A 22,805-nucleotide genomic window follows, 5' to 3' on the forward strand; every position below is an offset into this window, starting at 1 on the left:
ACAAAAAGTAGATGACTAAGAACATTGCCCATAACTCTGTTAATTGGAAGTTTTCCCTTAGCCACTAGTTTTTAGGAACGTCTCTACACGGGGCTTGTAGTGCAACAGCAGTCCACTTTCAGCCTCTGCTAACATGTGGGTCAATCTATCCACAAACAAGCTTGAGTTCCCCCCTCTTCATCAGCAGATATAGGGGGCCTTCCATGAAAATATAGGAATAAGCTGATATAGAGGCATTGGTGGAACAGTGATAGGTGACATGAGGGTCTAGGTCACTCATTTGTAAAGGTCATCTGTAGCCTTTGGATCAGCTTGAGATCGATCCCAGACATACCACTCCCATCTAACAATGAATTGCTAGTGGGTACAACTGAATTTAGGATTTGGTGGGGCTGCCAATGCTCAAATTATGATGTCCAGTTATGGCCACCCAGTCACTTTGAAAATCCATGAGAAACACTATCTCCTCTAGGGCCCAGTAGCATACCAGGAGTAGATACCAGTTTGAATGACTTCTGCCAGTGGCACACCCTGCTGCAGAACCTTCGGAGTGCACACTGCAATTCTCCTCTGGGGCTTAACCAAAACTCTACTTGGCAGGGATGCCATAGTACCCTAGGTCTGCCCAGAGGTATGATCCAAGTGGGAGAGCTGCTTGTACCTCAGTCTTAACCTCTTGCAGGACTCTTCCTTGTTCTGGGTTCGAAAACTAGCGATTTTCTGCATCATCCTGTCAATGCCTCAGATCAATATTCCCTAGTGCAATAAAATGTTGCTTCTAAAACCCAAAGAGGCCTATCAAGCCCTGTATTCTTTCTTAGTCATCGGAATCACAAAGAACAAAAATAGACCCTTACTCAGAAGAGATGTCTCAGTATGATCCAGACCAGTGGACCTTGAAAAACCACACACGGTGGTGGGTCCCTGAAACTTCTACCCTCTGGAGTGCATATGTCTTACAAAGACAACAGTGTACTTGACACTTGATACCTATCAGATATAATTAACATGAAGTCAATATAGAAGACTAGTGGTTAAGTTCTGTGGAATGTCAAGACGATCTAACCCTTTCAGTCTATATGATGACACTGAGAACAAACAGCTTTGATACTATTTTTGGTAAAAATATTAAAATATTACTTTGAGAAAAAATATATTTAAGTAATATTTTTCTCTTCCTTTAGTGCTTTTTGTCATCTTAAAAAAAGCTCCAAAGCAAGAAGGGAGGAGACTAAACAAATTAAGTAATGAGAATTCAAATGAACTAGAGGGTTTAATTTGGCATTCTTTAATTGAACTTTGGAATTTCAACTGTGATAAGCATTTCTTGATGGGTCTCTTTTTTTAATTAGATAAATTTATATTCTGTGCTGGAATGTAACGTTGAGAAGTCTATGATTTTGCAGCACTTATATTTGGCAAAATGGTCAAAAATGGAAAAAATAGAATTGGAAATAACAGAACAAATTACCTTTAGCAGAATTTACTCTGAGCTTACTTCACCTCTATAAAGAAAATATTTCCCCAGTTAAAAAATATAGTGTTCAATAGAGAAGAGTCAATTGAAAGTATCAACATTTTCAAATTAATTAATCATAAGTGTAACTTTGAAAAAGATTGCAGGCAATTTTATGGGACAGTAAAACATAATAAGATCATGCTGAAAACAATCATTCTTGAGAGGAACTGTCCTGGCATGGTATTAGAAAAAGATGTCGCTAGGGGCACCCTGGACAGCTCAGTCAGTTAAGCATCCAACTTCGGCTCAGGTCATGATCTCGTGGTTCGTGAGTTCAAGCCCCATGTCAGGCTCTATGCTGACAGCTCAAAGCCTGGAGCTTTGACTCTGTGTTTGGATTCTGTGTTTCTCTCTTCTCTCTGTCCCTCCCTCACTCATACTCTGTCTCTCTCTCAATACATAAACAAACAAATAAATAAATAAACAAACAAAAGAAAAAAATGTGGCTAAAGAACTGATTAAAATACACAAATATGAATCATAAATGTTTAGTCATTTTGTGTCATTTTTAATATTTGGATAATAATATAAAATTGTAATTGTTTTAATACCTAATGTGTGTATTTAGACAGAATTTTATTTGTGAAAATGATTTTTGAATATATTATTTAAATTAACAATATAATAAAACCAATTTGTCAGTTAATACATATTTTAAAAATTGTATTATTTTCATTTAATAGCCCTTTGAATTCTCAAAAGTGTCATGATTTAGATAATAAATGTGGGTCACTCAAATGAAATGGGAGGAGAATGAAACAGGAGAAGGTTGAGATGGAGATAAAATTGGATCCATGGGTATTTTGGGCTTGGCATTTACTCACCACATCTACATAACAATTATACAGATGCCATTTAAAATATAGGTTAGGAGCTCAGGAGGGAGGTACAGGCTACAAATGTTGATCTATATGCTATCAACTTGTAAGGTATGATCAAACATTAGGATTTGCTGGATCAGCACAGAATAGGACATAGTGCAAAAAGGAAAGGAAAAGTTGGCTAAGTATGGAGTTCAAGGATGGCCATCTAGCCCCCAGGGAAAGAGAAATAGGAAAGATTAGGGCAGAGCACAGATATCCAAGAAGCTATGGTTAGAAGAAGCTTAAGACAAGTGAAGGCTCAGGTATACAGACATAAAACAGAGGACATGTTTCTAGATATAGAGTGGAATCTCAGCAGTTAGAGCCTAGCCAAGCTTCAGAAGAGGATGACAGCAAGATCAACTTGATGCTAAGCTCTAGCCTTGAAGGAAAGGAAGGTGCCATTTCAGAAGGAAACAATTTGGAAATCAAAGAACCAGAACCAAAACAAGTTCTAACTCCTAGTTCTAAGGTATCAGACAAGAATTTGATCCTGTCCTTTGAACAACTATTACAGAACAGATCGAGGAATTCATTACACACTAAGATCCATTATTCTTCCTTCCTGCAGAATCCCTGTGATGATAAACGGCACAAAGACATTTGGTCCAGAGAGAAAACTTGTGACCACTTGCCAAAATTCCTTGTCATCGGGCCACAAAAAACAGGTAAGAATAGCTAACCTTGCCGCTTGCTTTCTTTCTGTTTCTTTCCTTTCTTTCTTTCTTTTTTTTTTTTTTTGTCATGAAACATATTGCCATACAGTATAATTGGATTGGGTTTTTCCATGTGAAATATCTAGACACCCGTCCAAATTCATTATTTGAATGGTACTTCATCCCTATAGATCATCTTCATGCTATGATCCTCAAAGGGACCTAATGCTTCCTATTAATTAGACTTGGGGATTAACTTTTTAACTGTAGATTTTAAATCTGTTCAACAGATGTCAAATTTTTGACAACTTTGTGTTAATGTACGACAGTTGCAGTATCTGATTCTAATCTCTACTTTTTGGTAGTTTTGGCTAAGTATCTCCTAAATTAGGTTATAAAGCAAGTGCTTGCCTTGATTCAAACTATTTTACACTGTAGATCAGCCCTGAATTGACTTTTTTCCAGAGCCATTTCCATTATTACTTTAAAATATTCTACATGTGTGATTTGTATTTTAAAGATAATTATTAAGTATAAATATGGTTCGGACTTATTATCTGATACACCTGAGGTTCATCAGGCATTTTTCCCTTAGTATTTTCTCATATGCTGAAGGACAAGTGTATAGGACTGCAGTAAAACAGAGTGAAAGTATTTCACCAATGAGATGACACTTTCAATTAGAATATTTTATACTTTCTTCAGCATGTGACAGTTTTATACACTTTGCTCATGTCCTGATTAATTAAAGTTTTTATTGAGTTGCTGTATTTTGAATTCACTACTTTGACTAGAAGCATTTTCATCAGTGAGTGCACAAACCATAACACAAAACAAACAGTCACAATAAATAAGCCTGGCCCAGATGAAGATATTTGTAATACAAGCAAGTAGATCATTTTAAAGGTTGTGGGCAAAATTTCCAGACTATTAGATGTTGGTTGTTGAAATCTTTTCTTCCTCCAGGAATATAAATTGTATTACAACAATAAGTTACACGTGTGCAGGGAGGGAACAAAAGCAGCACATGTTTTCAGATATATCACTTGTGCTGTTGTTGTTTAAAATGTGCATTAATTTTCTACCAACTCCCTTATAGCAGTGCTAACTCCGGAAAGACTACCAAAGAAATAAAACATTCCTGTGTCGTAAAATTATGTTAAAAATTTAATTTAAAGACGTATCTTTTATCATTTGTCTTTGAATATTATTACTTCTTAGTTCTGTGAGAAAACTACAGGTTAGTAAGTATAAATCTAGTTTTCCTCCTTGTTGTTTGTGTTTATATTTGACCTGCCAGTATGGAAATAAAGCTTTTAACTGCCTTTGGCATCCCCAAGGCAAACAAACAAACAAAGTTAAAATAAAGGAATTGGATGGTAATAATATTTTATATGCTGTTAGAAAATGCTATTCTAATGTGAAAATGGTTGTGATAATTCTTAAAATCCATTCAATCATAGAAGTTAAAGTCTTTTGTTCTCCTTATTGCTTTAGTTGGCAGAACTCCCAACTACTGTCAGAACTGTAAATTTCCCGGACACAGCAAATGCTAAGAATATGGTCTTCAATGCAAAGTTGTCTTTAAACAATTTAAACATGGCCTACACATCCTTTGCAATAAACATGAAATACAAAAGTAGTCTGCAAACCCCTGTTTTCTCCACTGTTGCGAGGTGAGAATGGAAGGAACTGATGTCCCACTTCTCCGTTGCTGAATCCTACAAGGAATTCCTATTAGCTAACAGTGGGCAGTGAACAAGGACAGGGAGAGAGCAGGGTAGGCCTAGGCTATGGCACTCAAAGATTAAATCCCAGTACTGCTAGAATCCTTCAGACAAATAAGCATCCTTTCTGATTCTGGGTCAAATTTTGATATTACCAGGAGAGGAGGGGGTTTCCAAAAAGGTTAAATTTAGCACTATGATTCTAAGGCCATAATTCATTGGCATTACTTCTCCCAGAAAAGCAGTGTCCCCATTGTCAATATTAATTTGTCATGATTTGACTGGCTAACTCTGTTAGAACTGAAGAGAAATCAATTATATATAAAATACAATGTAGTTTCTCTCAGAGTATTACCAGGGATGAGGTCTTTTCTACTTCCTCCACAAAATATTTATACCAAAGACGTTGGATAAAAACGAATGTCAATAATAGATGAAAACACAGGTGATCATAAAATAAATATATATTTTTAGGTGGTGGGCCCAGAGTCTATGACCGATTATATGAGTATCAAGCCACATACCTACTGTCCTCAGTTGAAAGTGCTTTCTCCTTCCTTCCTGTCAGATGCCTCCTGATGTCCTTCCTGCTCCTGGAGGCATGAAGGTATTGTGGCTCAGAACATAAAGGCTTTGCCTTTATGTAGCCCAGGGGAAATTTGGTACAATTCTGTTACCATTAGGGTAATTAAACATTTGTACATGTTAGTGAAATTATAATGTATTTGTTTTGCGATATTCAGCAATAATTCAAAAATGCTTCTTTATCTGTCCCCTGGATCCATCTATTCTCAACATCTCAGGGCTGTGAAACTATTAATATTCTCAGCTCTCTTGTGTGTCTCAAATCTCTCTCTCTCTTTCTCTCTCTCACTTGTGCATGCACACGCATGTGGGCGCGCACACACACACATACACATTTCATTCTCATCGTTAGTTAAAACATTTTTATGTAGGTCCCATCCTAAAAGTTATTTAGAAAGAACCTTTCTGAATTCCCTGTTCCCTCCCAGATACCCTATAATACTCTAATTTATTTTTTCTCACTGGAACATTTTGTTCCTTCCTCCTCTAAAAGTTTCTCCATTTTGAGCTTCTGTTGTTTTCAGGAGCAACTTATATCAGTTCTTCAGGACTCCATAATCCCTCATAATTCCATGTGTTGTAATTAGTAATTAATTTTAGGGGATTTACTAATTTTTGCCCTCCCATCTCACTAGGAGCCACCTATTCTAGATTCCTTAACCTGTCTTCCTTCCAAGGTGATTGGTCCCCTCAGATCTGTTGTCACTTTCCTTTAACTACTCAAGCCCCTATTCAGTCTTGGTGGTCATGTAAAAGTTCTGAGGATCTAAACAGGTGGGAATCTCATTAATACTTAAAGCACAGTACACTTTGCTCCTATGAGCTTAAGGTATGTTAGAAAAAAATACCAATTCTCTGATGATCTGCTTAGCTTCCAGATTCCTGACTGCAATCATTACTGTTCTGCCAGCCCACATGCGTAGCTCATCTCCAGGTCTTCTAGGGCCAGGAAATCCAACAACCTTCCTGGATCCCCCGTGTTAAAAAAGGGATAATTTTTCCCAGAATGGAAAATTTGATTTATGAGAACTATGAAAACCCAGTCACTTTGTGATGCCTTCTGCTGTAGCCGTTCAATCTCTGGCCCAACTCAAGTTGAAACAAGGGTCAGAGATTGCACCTCAGCATTCTGTGATACATACACTCAGTGGGTTCTATCAGCTAGTCTGTTCAGCGGAGTGCCTCAGTTATCCAATTTCATTGCCTGTTTTGCCAGGATAGGACATTCAAGTGGCCATCTTTCCAGATTCCTGCCCCCCTTTTTCAACCTTACTGGGAACACTTATGTTTTTAAGGCAAAACCTGAGAAAACACTTCCTCTTGGAAGCTTTCACTGGCTTCCCAAGTGTAAGTCACCCATTTTCTCATGTATTGGAAAGGCACTCTTGTCTTCTCTCAGTATGGAAACTGTCTCACTAGGTGCAAATACCTGTTTACTTGGCCCAAGTCCACACATACACTTTAGGTTTATCAAGGCCAGCAAATGAGTTTTTATTATCAAGAGTTATCACCAGGAAAAAAAAAAAAAAGATTTATTACCAGGGATTGCACAGAGTAGCACCAGTTAACATCTGTTGAATAGTTTTATTGAATTGAATTGATTTGAATATAATATTAAATGAGACCCACCATGTTCAGGTATTGTGCTGGATGCCCTTGATGCTTTAGCCTCTCACCTGACTCCAGGAGGGAAATTGAACCATTGGTTTCTGAAGTTCTCTCCTGTCTTGAAGTACAGTATCATTCCCTTCAGATGCCTAGTTTTGTCATATCTTCGTACAACCACCTGTGTGTTTTTTGCATTTTTTGTGTTATGCTTCTCCTGTGGTATCTTTCATATTTCTTCTTCAAGTAAACTGACTTTTTACCACAAATAAAATAATTTAAAGCAGAAACTTTGTATCATCCTATACAGGAGAACAGTTACTGCAATTCAAACAGAAAAAAATGTAAAAAATACATTGAGGACAAAGATAGCTATATCATCAGTCTGCTCACCTTTGCCTATGTACAAATTTTTTTTTATTTATTTATTTATTTATTTATTTATTTATTTATTTATTTATTTTTTAATATATGAAATTTACTGTCAAATTGGTTTCCATACAACACCCAGTGCTCATCCCAAAAGGTGCCCTCCTCAATACCCATCACCCACCCTGCCCTCCCTCCCACCCCCCATCAACCCTCAGTTTGTTCTCAGTTTTTAACAGTCTCTTATGCTTTGGCTCTCTCCCACTCTAACCTCTTTTTTTTTTTTTTTTCCCTTCCCCTCCCCCATGGGTTTCTGTTACGTTTCTCAGGATCCACATAAGAGTGAAAACATATGGTATCTGTCTTTCTCTGTATGGCTTATTTCACTTAGCATCACACTCTCCAGTTCCATCCACGTTGCTACAAAAGGCCATATTTCATTTTTTCTCATTGCCACGTAGTATTCCATTGTGTATATAAACCACAATTTCTTTATCCATTCATCAGTTGATGGACATTTAGGCTCTTTCCATAATTTGGCGATTGTTGAGAGTGCTGCTATAAACATTGGGGTACAAGTGCCCCTATGCATCAGTACTCCTGTATCCCTTGGATAAATTCCTAGCAGTGCTATTGCTGGGTCATAGGGTAGGTCTATTTTTAATTTTCTGAGGAACCTCCACACTGTTTTCCAGAGCGGCTGCACCAATTTGCATTCCCACCAACAGTGCAAGAGGGTTCCCGTTTCTCCACATCCTCGCCAGCATCTATAGTCTCCTGATTTCTTCATTTTGGCCACTCTGACTGGCGTGAGGTGGTATCTGAGTGTGGTTTTGATTTGTATTTCCCTGATGAGGAGCGACGTTGAACATCTTTTCATGTGCCTGTTGGCCATCCGGATGTCTTCTTTAGAGAAGTGTCTATTCATGTTTTCTGCCCATTTCTTCACTGAGTTATTTGTTTTTCGGGTGTGGAGTTTGATGAGCTCTTTATAGATTTTGGATACTAGCCCTTTGTCCGATGTGTCATTTGCAAATATCTTTTCCCATTCCGTTGGTTGCCTTTTAGTTTTGTTGGTTGTTTCCTTTGCTGTGCAGAAGCTTTTTATCTTCATAAGGTCCCAGTAATTCACTTTTGCTTTTAATTCCCTTGCCTTTGGGGATGTGCCAAGTAAGAGATTGCTACGGCTGAGGTCAGAGAGGTCTTTTCCTGCTTTCTCCTCTAAGGTTTTGATGGTTTCCTGTCTCACATTCAGGTCCTTTATCCATTTTGAGTTTATTTTTGTGAATGGTGTGAGAAAGTGGTCTAGTTTCAACCTTCTGCATGTTGCTGTCCAGTTCTCCCAGCACCATTTGTTAAAGAGACTGTCTTTTTCCCATTGGATGTTCTTTCCTGCTTTGTCAAAAATGAGTTGGCCATACGTTTGTGGGTCTAGTTCTGGGGTTTCTATTTGATTCCATTGGTCTATGTGTCTGTTTTTATGCCAATACCATGCTGTCTTGATGATGACAGCTTTGTAGTAGAGGCTAAAGTCTGGGATTGTGATGCCTCCTGCTTTGGTCTTCTTCTTCAAAATTACTTTGGCTATTCGGGGCCTTTTGTGGTTCCATATGAATTTTAGGATTGCTTGTTCTAGTTTCAAGAAGAATGCTGGTGCAATTTTGATTGGGATTGCATTGAATGTGTAGATAGCTTTGGGTAGTATTGACATTTTGACAATATTTATTCTTCCAATCCATGAGCAGGGAATGTCTTTCCATTTCTTTATATCTTCTTCAATTACCTGCATAAGCTTTCTATAGTTTTCAGCATACAGATCTTTTACATCTTTGGTTAGATTTATTCCTAGGTATTTTATGCTTCTTGGTGCAATTGTGAATGGGATCAGTTTCTTTATTTGTCTTTCTGTTGCTTCATTGTTAGTGTATAAGAATGCAACTGATTTCTGTACATTGATTTTGTATCCGGCAACTTTGCTGAATTCATGTATCAGTTCTAGCAGACTTTTGGTGGAGTCTATCGGATTTTCCATGTATAATATCATGTCATCTGCAAAAAGCGAAAGCTTGACTTCATCTTTGCCAATTTGGATGCCTTTGATTTCCTTTTGTTGTCTGATTGCTGATGCTAGAACTTCCAGCACTATATTAAACAGCAGCGGTGAGAGTGGGCATCCCTGTCGTGTTCCTGATCTCAGGGAAAAAGCTCTCAGTTTTTCCCCATTGAGGATGATGTTAGCTGTGGGCTTTTCATAAATGGCTTTTATGATCTTTAAGTATGTTCCTTCTATCCCGACTTTCTCAAGGGTTTTTATTAAGAAAGGGTGCTGGATTTTGTCAAAGGCCTTTTCTGCATCGATTGACAGGATCATATGGTTCTTCTCTTTTTTTTTGTTAATGTGATGTATCACGTTGATCGATTTGCGAATGTTGAACCAGCCCTGCATCCCAGGAATGAATCCCACTTGATCATGGTGAATAATTCTTTTTATATGCTGTTGAATTCGATTTGCTAGTATCTTATTGAGAATTTTTGCATCCATATTCATCAGGGATATTGGCCTGTAGTTCTCTTTTTTTACTGGGTCTCTGTCTAGTTTAGGAATCAAAGTAATACTGGCTTCATAGAATGAGTCTGGAAGTTTTCCTTCCCTTTCTATTTCTTGGAATAGCTTGAGAAGGATAGGTATTATCTCTGCTTTAAACGTCTGGTAGAACTCCCCTGGGAAGCCATCTGGTCCTGGACTCTTATTTGTTGGGAGATTTTTGATAACCAATTCAATTTCTTCGCTGGTTATGGGTCTGTTCAAGCTTTCTATTTCCTCCTGATTGAGTTTTGGAAGAGTGTGGGTGTTTAGGAATTTGTCCATTTCTTCAAGGTTGTCCAATTTGTTGGCATATAATTTTTCATAGTATTCCCTGATAATTGTTTGTATCTCTGAGGGATTGGTTGTAATAATTCCATTTTCATTCATGATTTTATCTATTTGGGTCATCTCCCTTTTCTTTTTGAGAAGCCTGGCTAGAGGTTTGTCAATTTTGTTTATTTTTTCAAAAAAACCAACTCTTGGTTTCGTTGATCTGCTCTACAGTTTTTTTAGATTCTATATTGTTTATTTCTGCTCTGATCTTTATTATTTCTCTTCTTCTGCTGGGTTTAGGCTGCCTTTGCTGTTCTGCTTCTATTTCCTTTAGGTGTGCTGTTAGATTTTGTATTTGGGATTTTTCTTGTTTCTTGAGATAGGCCTGGATTGCGATGTATTTTCCTCTCAGGACTGCCTTCGCTGCGTCCCAAAGCGTTTGGATTGTTGTATTTTCATTTTCGTTTGTTTCCATATATTTTTTAATTTCTTCTCTAATTGCCTGGTTGACCCACTCATTCGTTAGTAGGGTGTTCTTTAACCTCCATGCTTTTGGAGGTTTTCCAGACTTTTTCCTGTGGTTGATTTCAAGCTTCATAGCATTGTGGTCTGAAAGTATGCATGGTATAATTTCAATTCTTGTAAACTTATGAAGGGCTGTTTTGTGACCCAGTATATGATCTATCTTGGAGAATGTTCCATGTGCACTCGAGAAGAAAGTATATTCTGTTGCTTTGGGATGCAGAGTTCTAAATATATCTGTCAAGTCCATCTGATCCAATGTATCATTCAGGGCCCTTGTTTCTTTATTGACTGTGTGTCTAGATGATCTATCCATTTCTGTAAGTGGTGTGTTAAAGTCCCCTGCAATGACCACATTCTTATCAATAAGGTTGCTTATGTTTATGAGTAACTGTTTTATATATCTGGGGGCTCCGGTATTTGGCGCATAGACATTTATAATTGTTAGCTCTTCCTGATGGATAGACCCTGTAATTATTATATAATGCCCTTCTTCATCTCTTGTTACAGCCTTTAATTTAAAGTCTAGTTTGTCTGATATAAGTATGGCTACTCCAGCTTTCTTTTGGCTTCCAGTAGCATGATAAATAGTTCTCCATCCCCTCACTCTCAATCTAAAGGTGTCCTCAGACCTAAAATGAGTCTCTTGTAGACAGCAAATAGATGGGTCTTGTTTTTTTATCCATTCTGATACCCTATGTCTTTTGGTTGGCGCATTTAATCCATTTACATTCAGTGTTATTATAGAAAGATACGGGTTTAGAGTCATTGTGATGTCTGTATGTTTTATGCTTGTAGTGATGTCTCTGGTACTTTGTCTCACAGGATCCCCCTTAGGATCTCTTGTAGGGCTGGTTTCGTGGTGACAAATTCCTTCAGTTTTTGTTTGTTTGGGAAGACCTTTATCTCTCCTTCTATTCTAAATGACAGACTTGCTGGATAAAGGATTCTCGGCTGCATATTTTTTCTGTTTAGCACACTGAAGATATCGTGCCAAGCCTTTCTGGCCTGCCAAGTTTCAAAGGAGAGATCAGTCACGAGTCTTATAGGTCTCCCTTTATATGTGAGGGCACGTTTATCCCTTGCTGCTTTCAGAATTTTCTCTTTATCCTTGTATTTTGCCAGTTTCACTATGATATGTCGTGCAGAAGATCGATTCAAGTTACGTCTGAAGGGAGTTCTCTGTGCCTCTTGGATTTCAATGCCTTTTTCCTTCCCCAGTTCAGGGAAGTTCTCAGCTATAATTTCTTCAAGTACCCCTTCAGCACCTTTCCCTCTCTCTTCCTCCTCTGGGATACCAATTATGCGTATATTATTTCTTTTTAGTGTATCACTTAGTTCTCTAATTTTCCCCTCATACTCCTGGATTTTTTTATCTCTCTTTCTTTCAGCTTCCTCTTTCTCCATAACTTTATCTTCTAGTTCACCTATTCTCTCCTCTGCCTCTTCAATCCGAGCCGTGGTGGTTTCCATTTTGTTTTGCATTTCGTTTAAAGCGTTTTTCAGCTCCTCGTGACTGTTCCTTAGTCCCTTGATCTCTGTAGCAAGAGATTCTCTGCTGTCCTGTATACTGTTTTCAAGCCCAGCGATTAATTTTATGACTATTATTCTAAATTCACTTTCTGTTATATTATTTAAGTCCTTTTTGATCAGTTCATTAGCTGTTGTTATTTCCTGGAGATTCTTCTGAGGGGAATTCTTCCGTTTGGTCATTTTGGATAGTCCCTGGAGTGGTGAGGACCTGCAGGGCACTTCCCCCGTGCTGTGGTGTATAACTGGAGTTGGTGGGCGGGGCCGCAGTCCGACCTGATGTCTGCCCCCAGCCCACCGCTGGGGCCACAGTCAGACTGGTGAGTGCCTTCTCTTCCCCTCTCCTAGGGGCGGGATTCACTGTGGGGTGGCGTGGCCCGTCTGGGCTACTTGCACACTGCCAGGCTTGTGGTGCTGGGGAGCTGGCGTATTAGCTGGGGTGGGTAGGCAAGGTGCACGGGGGCGGGAGGGGCAGGCTTAGCTCGCATCTCCTTAGGTGATCCACTTCAGGAGGGGCCCTGTGGCAGCGGGAGGGAGTCAGATCCGCTGACGGAGGTTTGGCTCCGCAGAAGCACAGAGTTGGGTGTTTGCGCGGAGCGAGCAAGTTCCCTGGCAGGAACTGGTTCTCTTTGGGATTTTGGCTGGGGGATGGGCGAGGGAGATGGCGCTGGCGAGCGCCTTTGTTCCCCGCCAAGGTGAGCTCTGCCGTCCGGGGGCTCAGCAGCTCTCCCTCCCTTTGTCCTCCAGCCTTCCCGCTTTCTGAGCAGAGCTGTCAACTTCTGACCTCCCAGACGCTAAGTCGCGCTTGCTGTCAGAACACAGTCCGTCCGGCCCCTCCGCTTTTGCCAGCCCGACTCGGGGGCTCTGCTTGGCCGGCGAGCCGCCCCTCCGCCCCGGCTCCCTCCCGCCAGTCCGTGGAGCGCGCACCGCCTCGCCGCCCTTCCTACCCTCTTCCGTGGGCCTCTCGTCTGCGCTTGGCTCCGGAGACTCCGTTCTGCTAATCCTCTGGCGATTTTCTGGGTTCTTTAGGCAGGTGTAGGTGGAATCTAAGTGATTAGCAGGACGCGCGGTGAGCCCAGCGTCCTCCTACGCCGCCATCTTCCGGACGCCTATGTACAAATTTTAAATCAGATGTTTAGGTAAATGGAACCATGAAGACTAATAAAAGTATACTTATATCGTTGCCACATGAAATACACCTAATTGATTTTAAGGATATCGTTTTGACACCAGAAAAAAATTGGCCTTCTGAATATTACTTTTTGAACAAAAATTTTGCTAAGATAGTAATTGTATCTTCTTTTGTTGTCATATATAACCTTTTGCCTCCTTTTTTTGTAATAGGAACAACTGCACTTTACTTATTCCTTCTTATGCACCCTTCCATCATCAGCAATCTTCCCAGCCCCAAAACATTTGAAGAAGTTCAATTCTTTAATGGCAACAACTACCACAAGGGAATTGATTGGTAAGGAAAATAACAAAAAATAAAGTCCATTATTAACAAATGCTCAATCACAGCAGAGCAATTATAGATGTATGCATGGCATCTACATAATTACAGCATAAATTTGTTATGCTCAATTCTACCATAGTGAATTAGAAATTAATTTATAACAACGATATGTTTAATCAGTGTTGCCTATAATTTGATTTGAACAGTGCAATAATGATAATATTTTTCTGGTAAATTAATATGATTACATAAAGAACGTTATGGGATATTTTGTCAGAATTATTCATAAGGATATTTAAAATTCTGCTTAAGCATATTATTATTTTACTGTGCCTAGAATTTTTTTAACTAAATACATAATCTGTCTTCACAAATGACGCTTAAGGAAACAAATAAATAAGTTGTTTTATTTTCTACTCTGTGACATGTATCTTTATTAACCACATAGACTGTAGAATGTTGTATAATAATATAAGCTGATATTTGTCATGCAAATAATAACAGCGCATTTCCAAAACCATATTAATGCTAGTCACACACATGCATAAAAGGAATATTACTTTGCATTTAATAAGTTATGAAAAATTTTTAAATCACAATATTTTCCCTAAACTGAAATAGAATAAACCTGATATTACAACTGATCTTTACTTTGGAGTTTTATCCTAGCTTTTTTGCAATTTCTAAGAAAACATGTCTCTGATTCCAATTTCCAGTTATATGAGACAAATCTCCCCCAAGGAAAATTCCCCTATATGCATACCTCTGCATTGTGTAACTTTATGTCAACACTGCACATAAACCTGTCCTCAACAAGAGTCTTCTTCTGTTTAGACCCAGCTAGGGTTAGAGTGGGGGAAGGGCAAAGGCAGGGAGCCAAGCTGCACCTAGGATATCACTGTTCTACCTTACTTTTAAAAGACTAAATGAATTTTGGAAGTGCATGCAAGTTACTAAAAGCATAACAGCAATTTTCACTTATCTGTGAGCTCAAATGTAACACAAATTGTTAAGCAGGAATATAGATGAGACTTTTCACCACTTCACATTTGGGAAACATAATAACAAATGTCAAAGAGGAAAATAAGTGTCTTATATGAATTCTTAATTGCTCTCATTATTTATTTCTAAAACATTTGAGGGTTAGAGAAGTGATGAGCTGTAAGGAGGATTACACACATAATTAAAGCCTTGCACTGAGTTAACCTCTGAACATATTGATTCCATAATCTACACACAGAGGAATGTTCCAACAGCATATGGAAGAGTGAACCTACTGAGGCACCACAGGATCAACTGGCAAGAAATATCCTCTTAATTACTCTAGATAGACTATAATGTGTTCTCACTGCTACACATACTACAAATTATGCAAAAGTTAAAAAGGAGGAGAGCAGCTATGCCTTAATCTGTTTAGGATTTTATAGCTATTCTGACTTACACGTCTTCCATTCTTGTGTACTTTCATCTCAAATTAAAAATTTTGTATTCAAGTTTGCAAACATGCATTTACTATTTTAAAATATTTACTAGGCAATATTGTGTAATTTTCTGTGTGCCAAAGGTAAACTTAATTTTTTCTGAATTTGGCTTTTGATAACACAGAGTATGAACCCAAATCTAAAAGATTTCCCTCTGTTCTTAACAACCTACCTATTTCCGGGTGCATGGGTGGCTCAGTCAGTTAAGTGTGGGATTCTTAATATTTGGCTTAGGGCTCAGGTCATGATCTCCCAGTAGTGACATGGGGCCCTGTGCTGAGCGTGGAACCTGCTTGGGATTCTCTCTCTCCCTCTTTGTCTGCTTCTCTCAAAATAAGTCAATAAACTAAAAAGTCTACCTATTTCATCTCATTCCTTCCCCTAATTGCTCATTAGGGCAATAACATTTTGAGTTGTTTTTCACATTCAAAGTGTATACAATAGCACAATTTCAACTACTGTAACACTAATAATTAGAAATCAATATAAATGAATGTAAAAATGTTCAATTATTTAATATCCATAGCATGTTAGAGAAGAACTTAGAACTCAGATTAATTAATTATCTTTCTCTGCCTTCAGGTATATGGACTTTTTCCCTACTCCATCCAACATTACAAGTGACTTTCTATTTGAAAAGAGTGCTAATTACTTCCATTCAGAAGAAGCTCCCAAGAGAGCTGCATCTCTGGTCCCCAAAGCCAAGATCATCACCATTCTCATCGACCCCTCAGACAGGGCATACTCTTGGTACCAGGTATGAAGCAGTAAAAAATACTGTTGTAAATATTTGGCCATAGCTTACATGTAAGCAATGATGAATACCACAATGAAGTCTAGATGCCCAGATGTATGAAATGGTCAAATGTTATAGAACTAAACAAGCAAACAAACAAACAAACAAACAAACAAAAAACAGAAATAATGAAAAAGAAAAAAAGAAAAAGAAAAGAAATTATAAGAAATAAAAGCTGAATATTTAATTCATGTCAAGTCAAGCAAGGAATTTCAGGCATAAAATAGTAGAAGACATACATCAGAAAATTAATAGATTTAAATAACATAAACATGTAAAATATTAGTCTATCACAACTAACAAAATTAAAAGTACACATCTAAGTAGAGCAACTTTAATAATACATGGTAAATGGTTTAGTGCCCCTAATTTGTAAAAAAAAAAAAAAGTTTCTGTAAATTGGTAAAAATAAAAAAGCATAATATCTCAGTAGAAAAGTGAACAAATAAACAGAATGCATAGACATTTCACATACACAAATACACTCAAAAGCAACTGCTCAACTATTCATATGAAAATGATCAACTCAATTAGGGATCAACAAAATATAAATTAAAATAATACTCTTTGAATATCATCTCAACAAAAATGTAATGTTTGTTCGCTCTCCTGGCAAGAGTGTGATGGTAAAGATATTCAAACATTGAGATAGAAGGGTATAGATGGAGGTCTTTTCTAAAAACGAATTTGGCAATAATTATCAAAATAGCTTTATAAAGGTCCTTTTGTGTTATGGATCCTCTTCTAGAATGAATCATAAAGAAAAGTTCAAAGGGATGTACAGACACTTATCCCTTTATATTTCACAGTACTACTCAAACAATAACAACAAAAAAAGGAAACAAAAATACCCAACAATATAGATTTGTGTCACACTGAAATGCAATATTCTGCAACTACATTTAATGATGGTTCTAAACAATCGAATATGAATTAAAACATTGTGTCCACTTTAAAATGTGGCTAAATATTAATCAAATAATCACAAAGATATATAATTAGAAGTTTTGAATGCTCTGTGTGGAAATTTGTATGGTGCTAGGAGAGTATTGGTTCAAGGGATAAGCTTTAGATTTAAAACTGAAGAATGATTCAGTATAAACTGAGTGGGGATAGAGGGGGAGCACATTTAAAGAACTAAGGAAACGTCTGTGTGGCTAGAGAGGAAAACCTGTGGTGGAGACCTGTGGAAGATGAGTCTGAGACGTACACAGGGGCTGGAAATCAGGTGCGGAGACCATGTGACTGCTATTCTCCAAGTAACTGAAAGCCTTTGAGAAGTTAAGCTGGTGTGTGACCACCAGGTTTCCTTTTAGAAAGTAGGCTATCTGCTATTTGAAGAATGGAGTGGAGTGGAACAGAAGACTATTCAGGGAAATGGGGTAGAGGCTGTTGCAATAGTCCTGCTGAGAAATGAGGTAGCACTGACAGAGAGCCAGTAGAAACTGAGTGAAGTATAAAGTATCAAGAGATGGTAGGGATTAAAATCAGTTTACCCTGGTGAGAAAACAGTGTCAGGGTGAATCAAATTTCTGATGTGGGCAACTGGATGCTGAGTATATATTCCCCAAACAGTAGAAGCACTGAAGAAGGATACAGGACTGGTTGGAGGGGCGAGTGCTAATAATGTGGTACAAATGGTGATCATGAGGTATGGAATCACTGTTGTACTGAAAGGAACAGTAGAGCTAGTTAGCAGGCACTCTGGGGAGAGGTCTGAGCTGGAGACAGAAATTTGTGAATCAGAGGCCAAAAAAGCCACCAAAGTGGTGAAATTCTAAGGAAAAGGTTTAGAGAAGAAAAGTATAGAGAACGATCAGGCAGCCCGAGAGATAAGAGAATACAGCAAGAGAAACAGAAGAAAGAAAGCCAGGAATGTGGTGACACTGATACAAGGGAGCAAGGACTACCAAATAGAGGAGGTGAGCAGATGACAACAGTGTCAAACAGCTACTAAGAATTAGACAATTAGGCAAAACAAGGGCTGAATTATTTTCACTGAGTTGAAAGACATGGAGAGAAGTGGAGCCTTTAACAACCGAATGAATTAAGAGCAAACCCAGATGGATTTGGTGAAGGAAAGTCTAAGTAGGAGGTAGAAACAGAAATGTGATTTCAAAGGCAAAAAAAACAAGACACACGCTTGTTATAGAGAAGTTAAAGTGCGTTCAAGGGAACCGTCCTCTATGGCGGTAATGATGTGGATTACGTGGTGTTTCCAAAAAAGGAGAGATGTGTAAGGCCTGGGGGAGGAACCGGGAATCAGTCCTGTCATGATCCTGAGGGGCCAGGAAGGGATGACTATAGGAACTAGCTTAGGTGTGAGGGAAGGACTCCACGAGACCCTTCTGGCAGCTACTGGAGTCGATGGGTCCCTTTTCACACATTTTTTTCTGTTTGTTTGTTTGTTTGTTTGTTTATATGAGGGAGAGAGAGAGAGGGAAAAAAAAACACAAGCAGGAGGAGGGGCAGAGAGAGAGAGAGAGAGAAACAGAGAGAGAGAATCCCAAGCAGGCTCCGTGCTGTCAGCACAGAGTCCAACGCGGGGCTCGAAGTCACAAAAGGTGAGATCATGACCTGAGCCGAAATCAAGAGTTGGATGCTTAACTGAGTCACCCCTCAGAAATATGCTTTAAAAGCATATAACTATGTAGAATTACAGAGAAACAACTTTCTTGAAATATAATTGTCAAAGTAATTTTTAATTCCGTAACAAATATTTCTTAAACAATTAAATGGCAGGATCTAATGGTGAGACTAATGCTTCTGTAATGTTGAAGTAGGATGAGCATAAACAACATTTTGATGTATCTGAAACACCCGTAATGTGATCTAAAAATAATTTATTTTTATTGGTAGTAAAATCATAGGTAAATTAAGTGCAAAATTTCATTTAGAAGTTACTGAAAATAAAGAGGCTTTTTTTTCCCCCAGACCCAGGTTCAGAAACTCTCTGAATTATATCAGTGGGCCTCTGGTTAAGAATCCTTCCATTTCTGGGGTGCCTGGGTGGCTCAGTTTGTTAAGCATCTGACTCTTGGTTTCAGCTCAGGCCATGATCTCATAGTTCGTTGTGAGTGTATGTTCAATGCATATATATTAATGCCCAAATAAACAAGACTAAAAGGGAATGTTTAAAGAGCGCACAAGTAATTTTTTTGTTAATTCTTTATTCATTTACTTTTTATCCATTCTACATTTTTTATTCATTCTTTTTTCTTGACTTTCTTCAATAGACATATATGGCCAAGTACAAATAATAATGGACAAGAAATCGTGACCCTGTACATTGGGATTGCTGGTGGTTGGGGATCCAAGCTGAACACCGGGATTGGGAGCAACATCCAGTTATTATGATTAGATCCCATGAGTCACTGTTTCCTTTAAGATATAAAAATGTTCCTTTCTCACTTTATGAAAATTCACATTGCAACACAAGATACACTTACTTTTTAAAAACATTGTGACAAAAACATTAAAATATGAAGCCTTAATTAAAATTTTTGAATGTAAGTCCTGGGGGCAAAATGTTGCACATTCTCCTAGCAGAATCCATGGAGCATTTTTATATGAATCTTTTTTTTACATGGATTAAACTATTTAAATAAAAGAGAATCTGTGCATGCTTCTTCAAGTAAATGTTTTGAACATACACACTTGAAAGGAATTATATTTTATGATATTTTATTGCCATATTGCTAAGACTAGGGTCCCCAGACTGCCCCACATTTCAAAAGAATACAGCCTGTTACTGAGCTAGCCCTGTCTATTCAGTAAATACCGTAAATCCAAAGCTCAGCAGGTGTAATTCAGAAACTCCTACAAATGTCACCTGCCACTGTAATTTCTACCCCACATCTTTATAATGGGCCTCACAGAGAAGCTATAGTTGATTTTTTTCCAGAAAATATGCTCCTTTGTGACTTCGGGTCATATTTCTATGCTAATCTTCTTAGTTGCAGGAATATAAAGAAAAGTTGGTGTTAAACTTTTATAAATCAATATAGGCAGATTAAGTACAGTTCCATATTATCACTGTTTAAAATAGAAATTTTAGCATTAACATATTTTTATGTTTCTTTATAGTATGTGGTTTCTATACATTATATCAATTCTATGTATTATGTAGTCTCAGTGTACTCAGCATAATGCATATACATATAAGAATGTCAATAAATATACAAAAATGAGAGGACTTCAAAAGTTTTATTTGTTCCACCAATCTACCACTCACTGTTTAACCACTTCTTAATCATCTTTACTTTTTTTTTTTTTAATTTTTTTTTCAACGTTTTTTATTTATTTTTGGGACAGAGAGAGACAGAGCATGAACGGGGGAGGGGCAGAGAGAGAGGGAGACACAGAATCGGAAACAGGCTCCAGGCTCCGAGCCATCAGCCCAGAGCCTGACGCGGGGCTCGAACTCACGGACCGCGAGATCGTGACCTGGCTGAAGTCGGCCGCTTAACCGACTGCGCCACCCAGGCGCCCCTCATCTTTACTTTTTTAATGATTTTTCTTTCTAACTCACATAGATTACTTGCTGGTACACAAATGTATCAAGTCCTAATACACTCCCATCCTCGCCCTGCAGTTAATTTTCTTTATGTTAAATTTTTAGATGTCTTGCAAAATCAATTCATCCGTTCCCACAATTCATCCACTTTCACTCAAGGAAAAAAAAGTTCTCTTACTTTCTATGTTTATTTTTTCTACTTATAAAAATCTCTCTTATTACATTTTAGCTTAAAATTTTCAACCATTAAAAAAGAAACCCTTCATCTTTCATTCAGAACTAATCACTTATAGGTCTGGTTACCGCAGCAAATAATTTATACCTCTAGTCAAATATATGACTTTATTACACTCTGTTAAGCTATTGTCTCCCATATAAAATTTTTATTTCTTTGAAGATAGGACATTTTGCTTATATCCTTTTATCTCCAGAATCGATTGCAGTTCTTTGTTCTGGTAAGGAGCTTGTGAGTGCTTATGAAATTGTATTGACTGCTAAGTTCCTCTCTCTTTATATTGGGCTCTTGAGCTTGACTAATGATGGCTTGATAGGAAAGACGAGGAGGATTTGGTACTGAAAAGTAGTAGCAGAGGGGTACTTGGAAATTAGCAGGGTTGGACGGAAACCATTGGGAGAGCAAAAGGAAAGGATTTGGGGCAATGTCAACTTCCTTGTGACACTTAAACAAGCATTAGGAATAGACATCTGCTTTCTCTGTACTCATAGCATCTGCTACACAGCGGTCTTGGGGAAAGTGTCAGAACCTGCAGGACTAGCTGTAATAAAACAATGAGCAAAGTAAAGTGTGAGTCTACTCCTGCCAATCTAAATCTCTTTCATTGGGCTTGATTTGTCTAGTCCCTGACATCTATTCACTTTAATCAGACCCATCAAGAAAATCCTGTATTCTGTCTCTTGCCTTGAACCTAAACATTTTAGACATGAAGACAACCACAGACGTGTGTATATACGCCAAAGCCTGAGTTTTAATATATGCATTCTTCCCCCTATTTTTTCATTCTAAAATTAATTTATAATTTTTCATTACTTTTTGGAAATAAAAGACACACATATACATACATCAAACACACACATGCACACATACCCGTGCAGGCATTAAAAAAATCAATTTTACAATTGACTTTCTTGTTAAAGCACCAACGATCTCATGAAGATCCAGCTGCCCTGAGGTTTAATTTCTATGAAGTTATTACCACCGGACACTGGGCCTCACCGGACCTGAAAGCTTTGCAAAGGAGATGCCTCGTACCTGGATGGTATGCAGTCCACATCGAAAGATGGCTAACTTACTTTGCTACTTCTCAGGTAAAGTCCTAAAATTAATTTCTTCTGTTTATTATATCTTGGTTGTATTGCACTTGACAAACAAGGTAAGAAATAACATTGCCACAGATAGCAATTTATAATGAGACAATCATACCTACAGAAGATATGTGGATTTTTACATTTTTAAAAATGTTTATTTATTTTGTGAGAGAGAGAGAGAGCAAGAGTAAGCAGAGGAAGGAGAGAGAGAGAGGGAGAGAGAGAATCCCAATCAGGCTCTGTGTTGTCAGTACAGAGCCTGACACAGGGCTCAGTCTCACAAACTGTGAGATCATGAACTGAGTCAAAATCAAGAGCTGGATACTTAACCGACTGAGCCACCCAAGTGACCCAATTTTTGCATTGTTTAATGTCAATAATAGTTTTAAAATGTTAAGTGGCTGTGAAACATATTCTTGGGATCTTCTTTTGGATAGTAGCTGGTCTCAAAGTGCTAAGTCATCATACAGAAGACATCACGTGTTTCATAGGCAATAACTCAACTACTAATAGAACAGCCTGTTAGACAATACCTTTATGGAATAGCATGTGCAGATACTCTGACATCTGTCCTGTAGGACTTTTATAAGGAAAGAAAGTCCTGCTTTAGACTGTCAAAATGGAAAATGCTGTAACAGCTCCAGGAATGTGGGATAGAACATGAGGTAAGGATTTGAAGAAAGCATATTGCTTATATTCTTTACTCCAGATCAGGTCACAACTGAAACCTCAGTTCTCTGTCATTGTTTATAAGGAGAATAGATGAGTAATTTTCATCTGTATGCCATTTCTAAGGCTTTCACTCCAAGGTTAGCTCATGGGATTCTGTAGGCTGGATAATTATCTGATTACATGACAGATGGAAAATCGAGTTTCTACTGAGCTACTAAATCAAGAGAGTCTATGTTTATTTCTGATTAACAATCAAGTTAGTTAAGGGTTATAAATGATGCCTATGGCAAACTTTAGTTGTTGTTTATTTGGAAGGACACAA

At 38.0% G+C, this 22,805-nt stretch overlaps 1 protein-coding gene across 5 annotated transcripts in view; it reads left to right on the forward strand.

Annotated features, from left to right (window-relative positions):
* LOC131507164 (bifunctional heparan sulfate N-deacetylase/N-sulfotransferase 4) overlaps positions 1-22,805 on the forward strand; it is a 428,637-nt gene that overhangs the window by 396,435 nt on the left and 9,397 nt on the right. For 4 of the 5 annotated variants that reach the window (XM_058721528.1, XM_058721527.1, XM_058721526.1 and 1 more), the window contains 4 exons: positions 2,954-3,050; positions 13,581-13,704; positions 15,756-15,930; positions 21,641-21,811. In XM_058721528.1, the coding sequence (XP_058577511.1) occupies positions 2,954-3,050; positions 13,581-13,704; positions 15,756-15,930; positions 21,641-21,811 (567 nt within the window). Of the gene's footprint in view, positions 1-2,953; positions 3,051-13,580; positions 13,705-15,755; positions 15,931-19,205; positions 20,181-21,640; positions 21,812-22,805 lie in introns of those variants that run through there. The other variant, XM_058721530.1, reaches the window with a different exon arrangement.

Source organism: Neofelis nebulosa, chromosome 3 (assembly GCF_028018385.1).
Source record: "Neofelis nebulosa isolate mNeoNeb1 chromosome 3, mNeoNeb1.pri, whole genome shotgun sequence".
Taxonomy (NCBI): domain Eukaryota; kingdom Metazoa; phylum Chordata; class Mammalia; order Carnivora; family Felidae; genus Neofelis; species Neofelis nebulosa.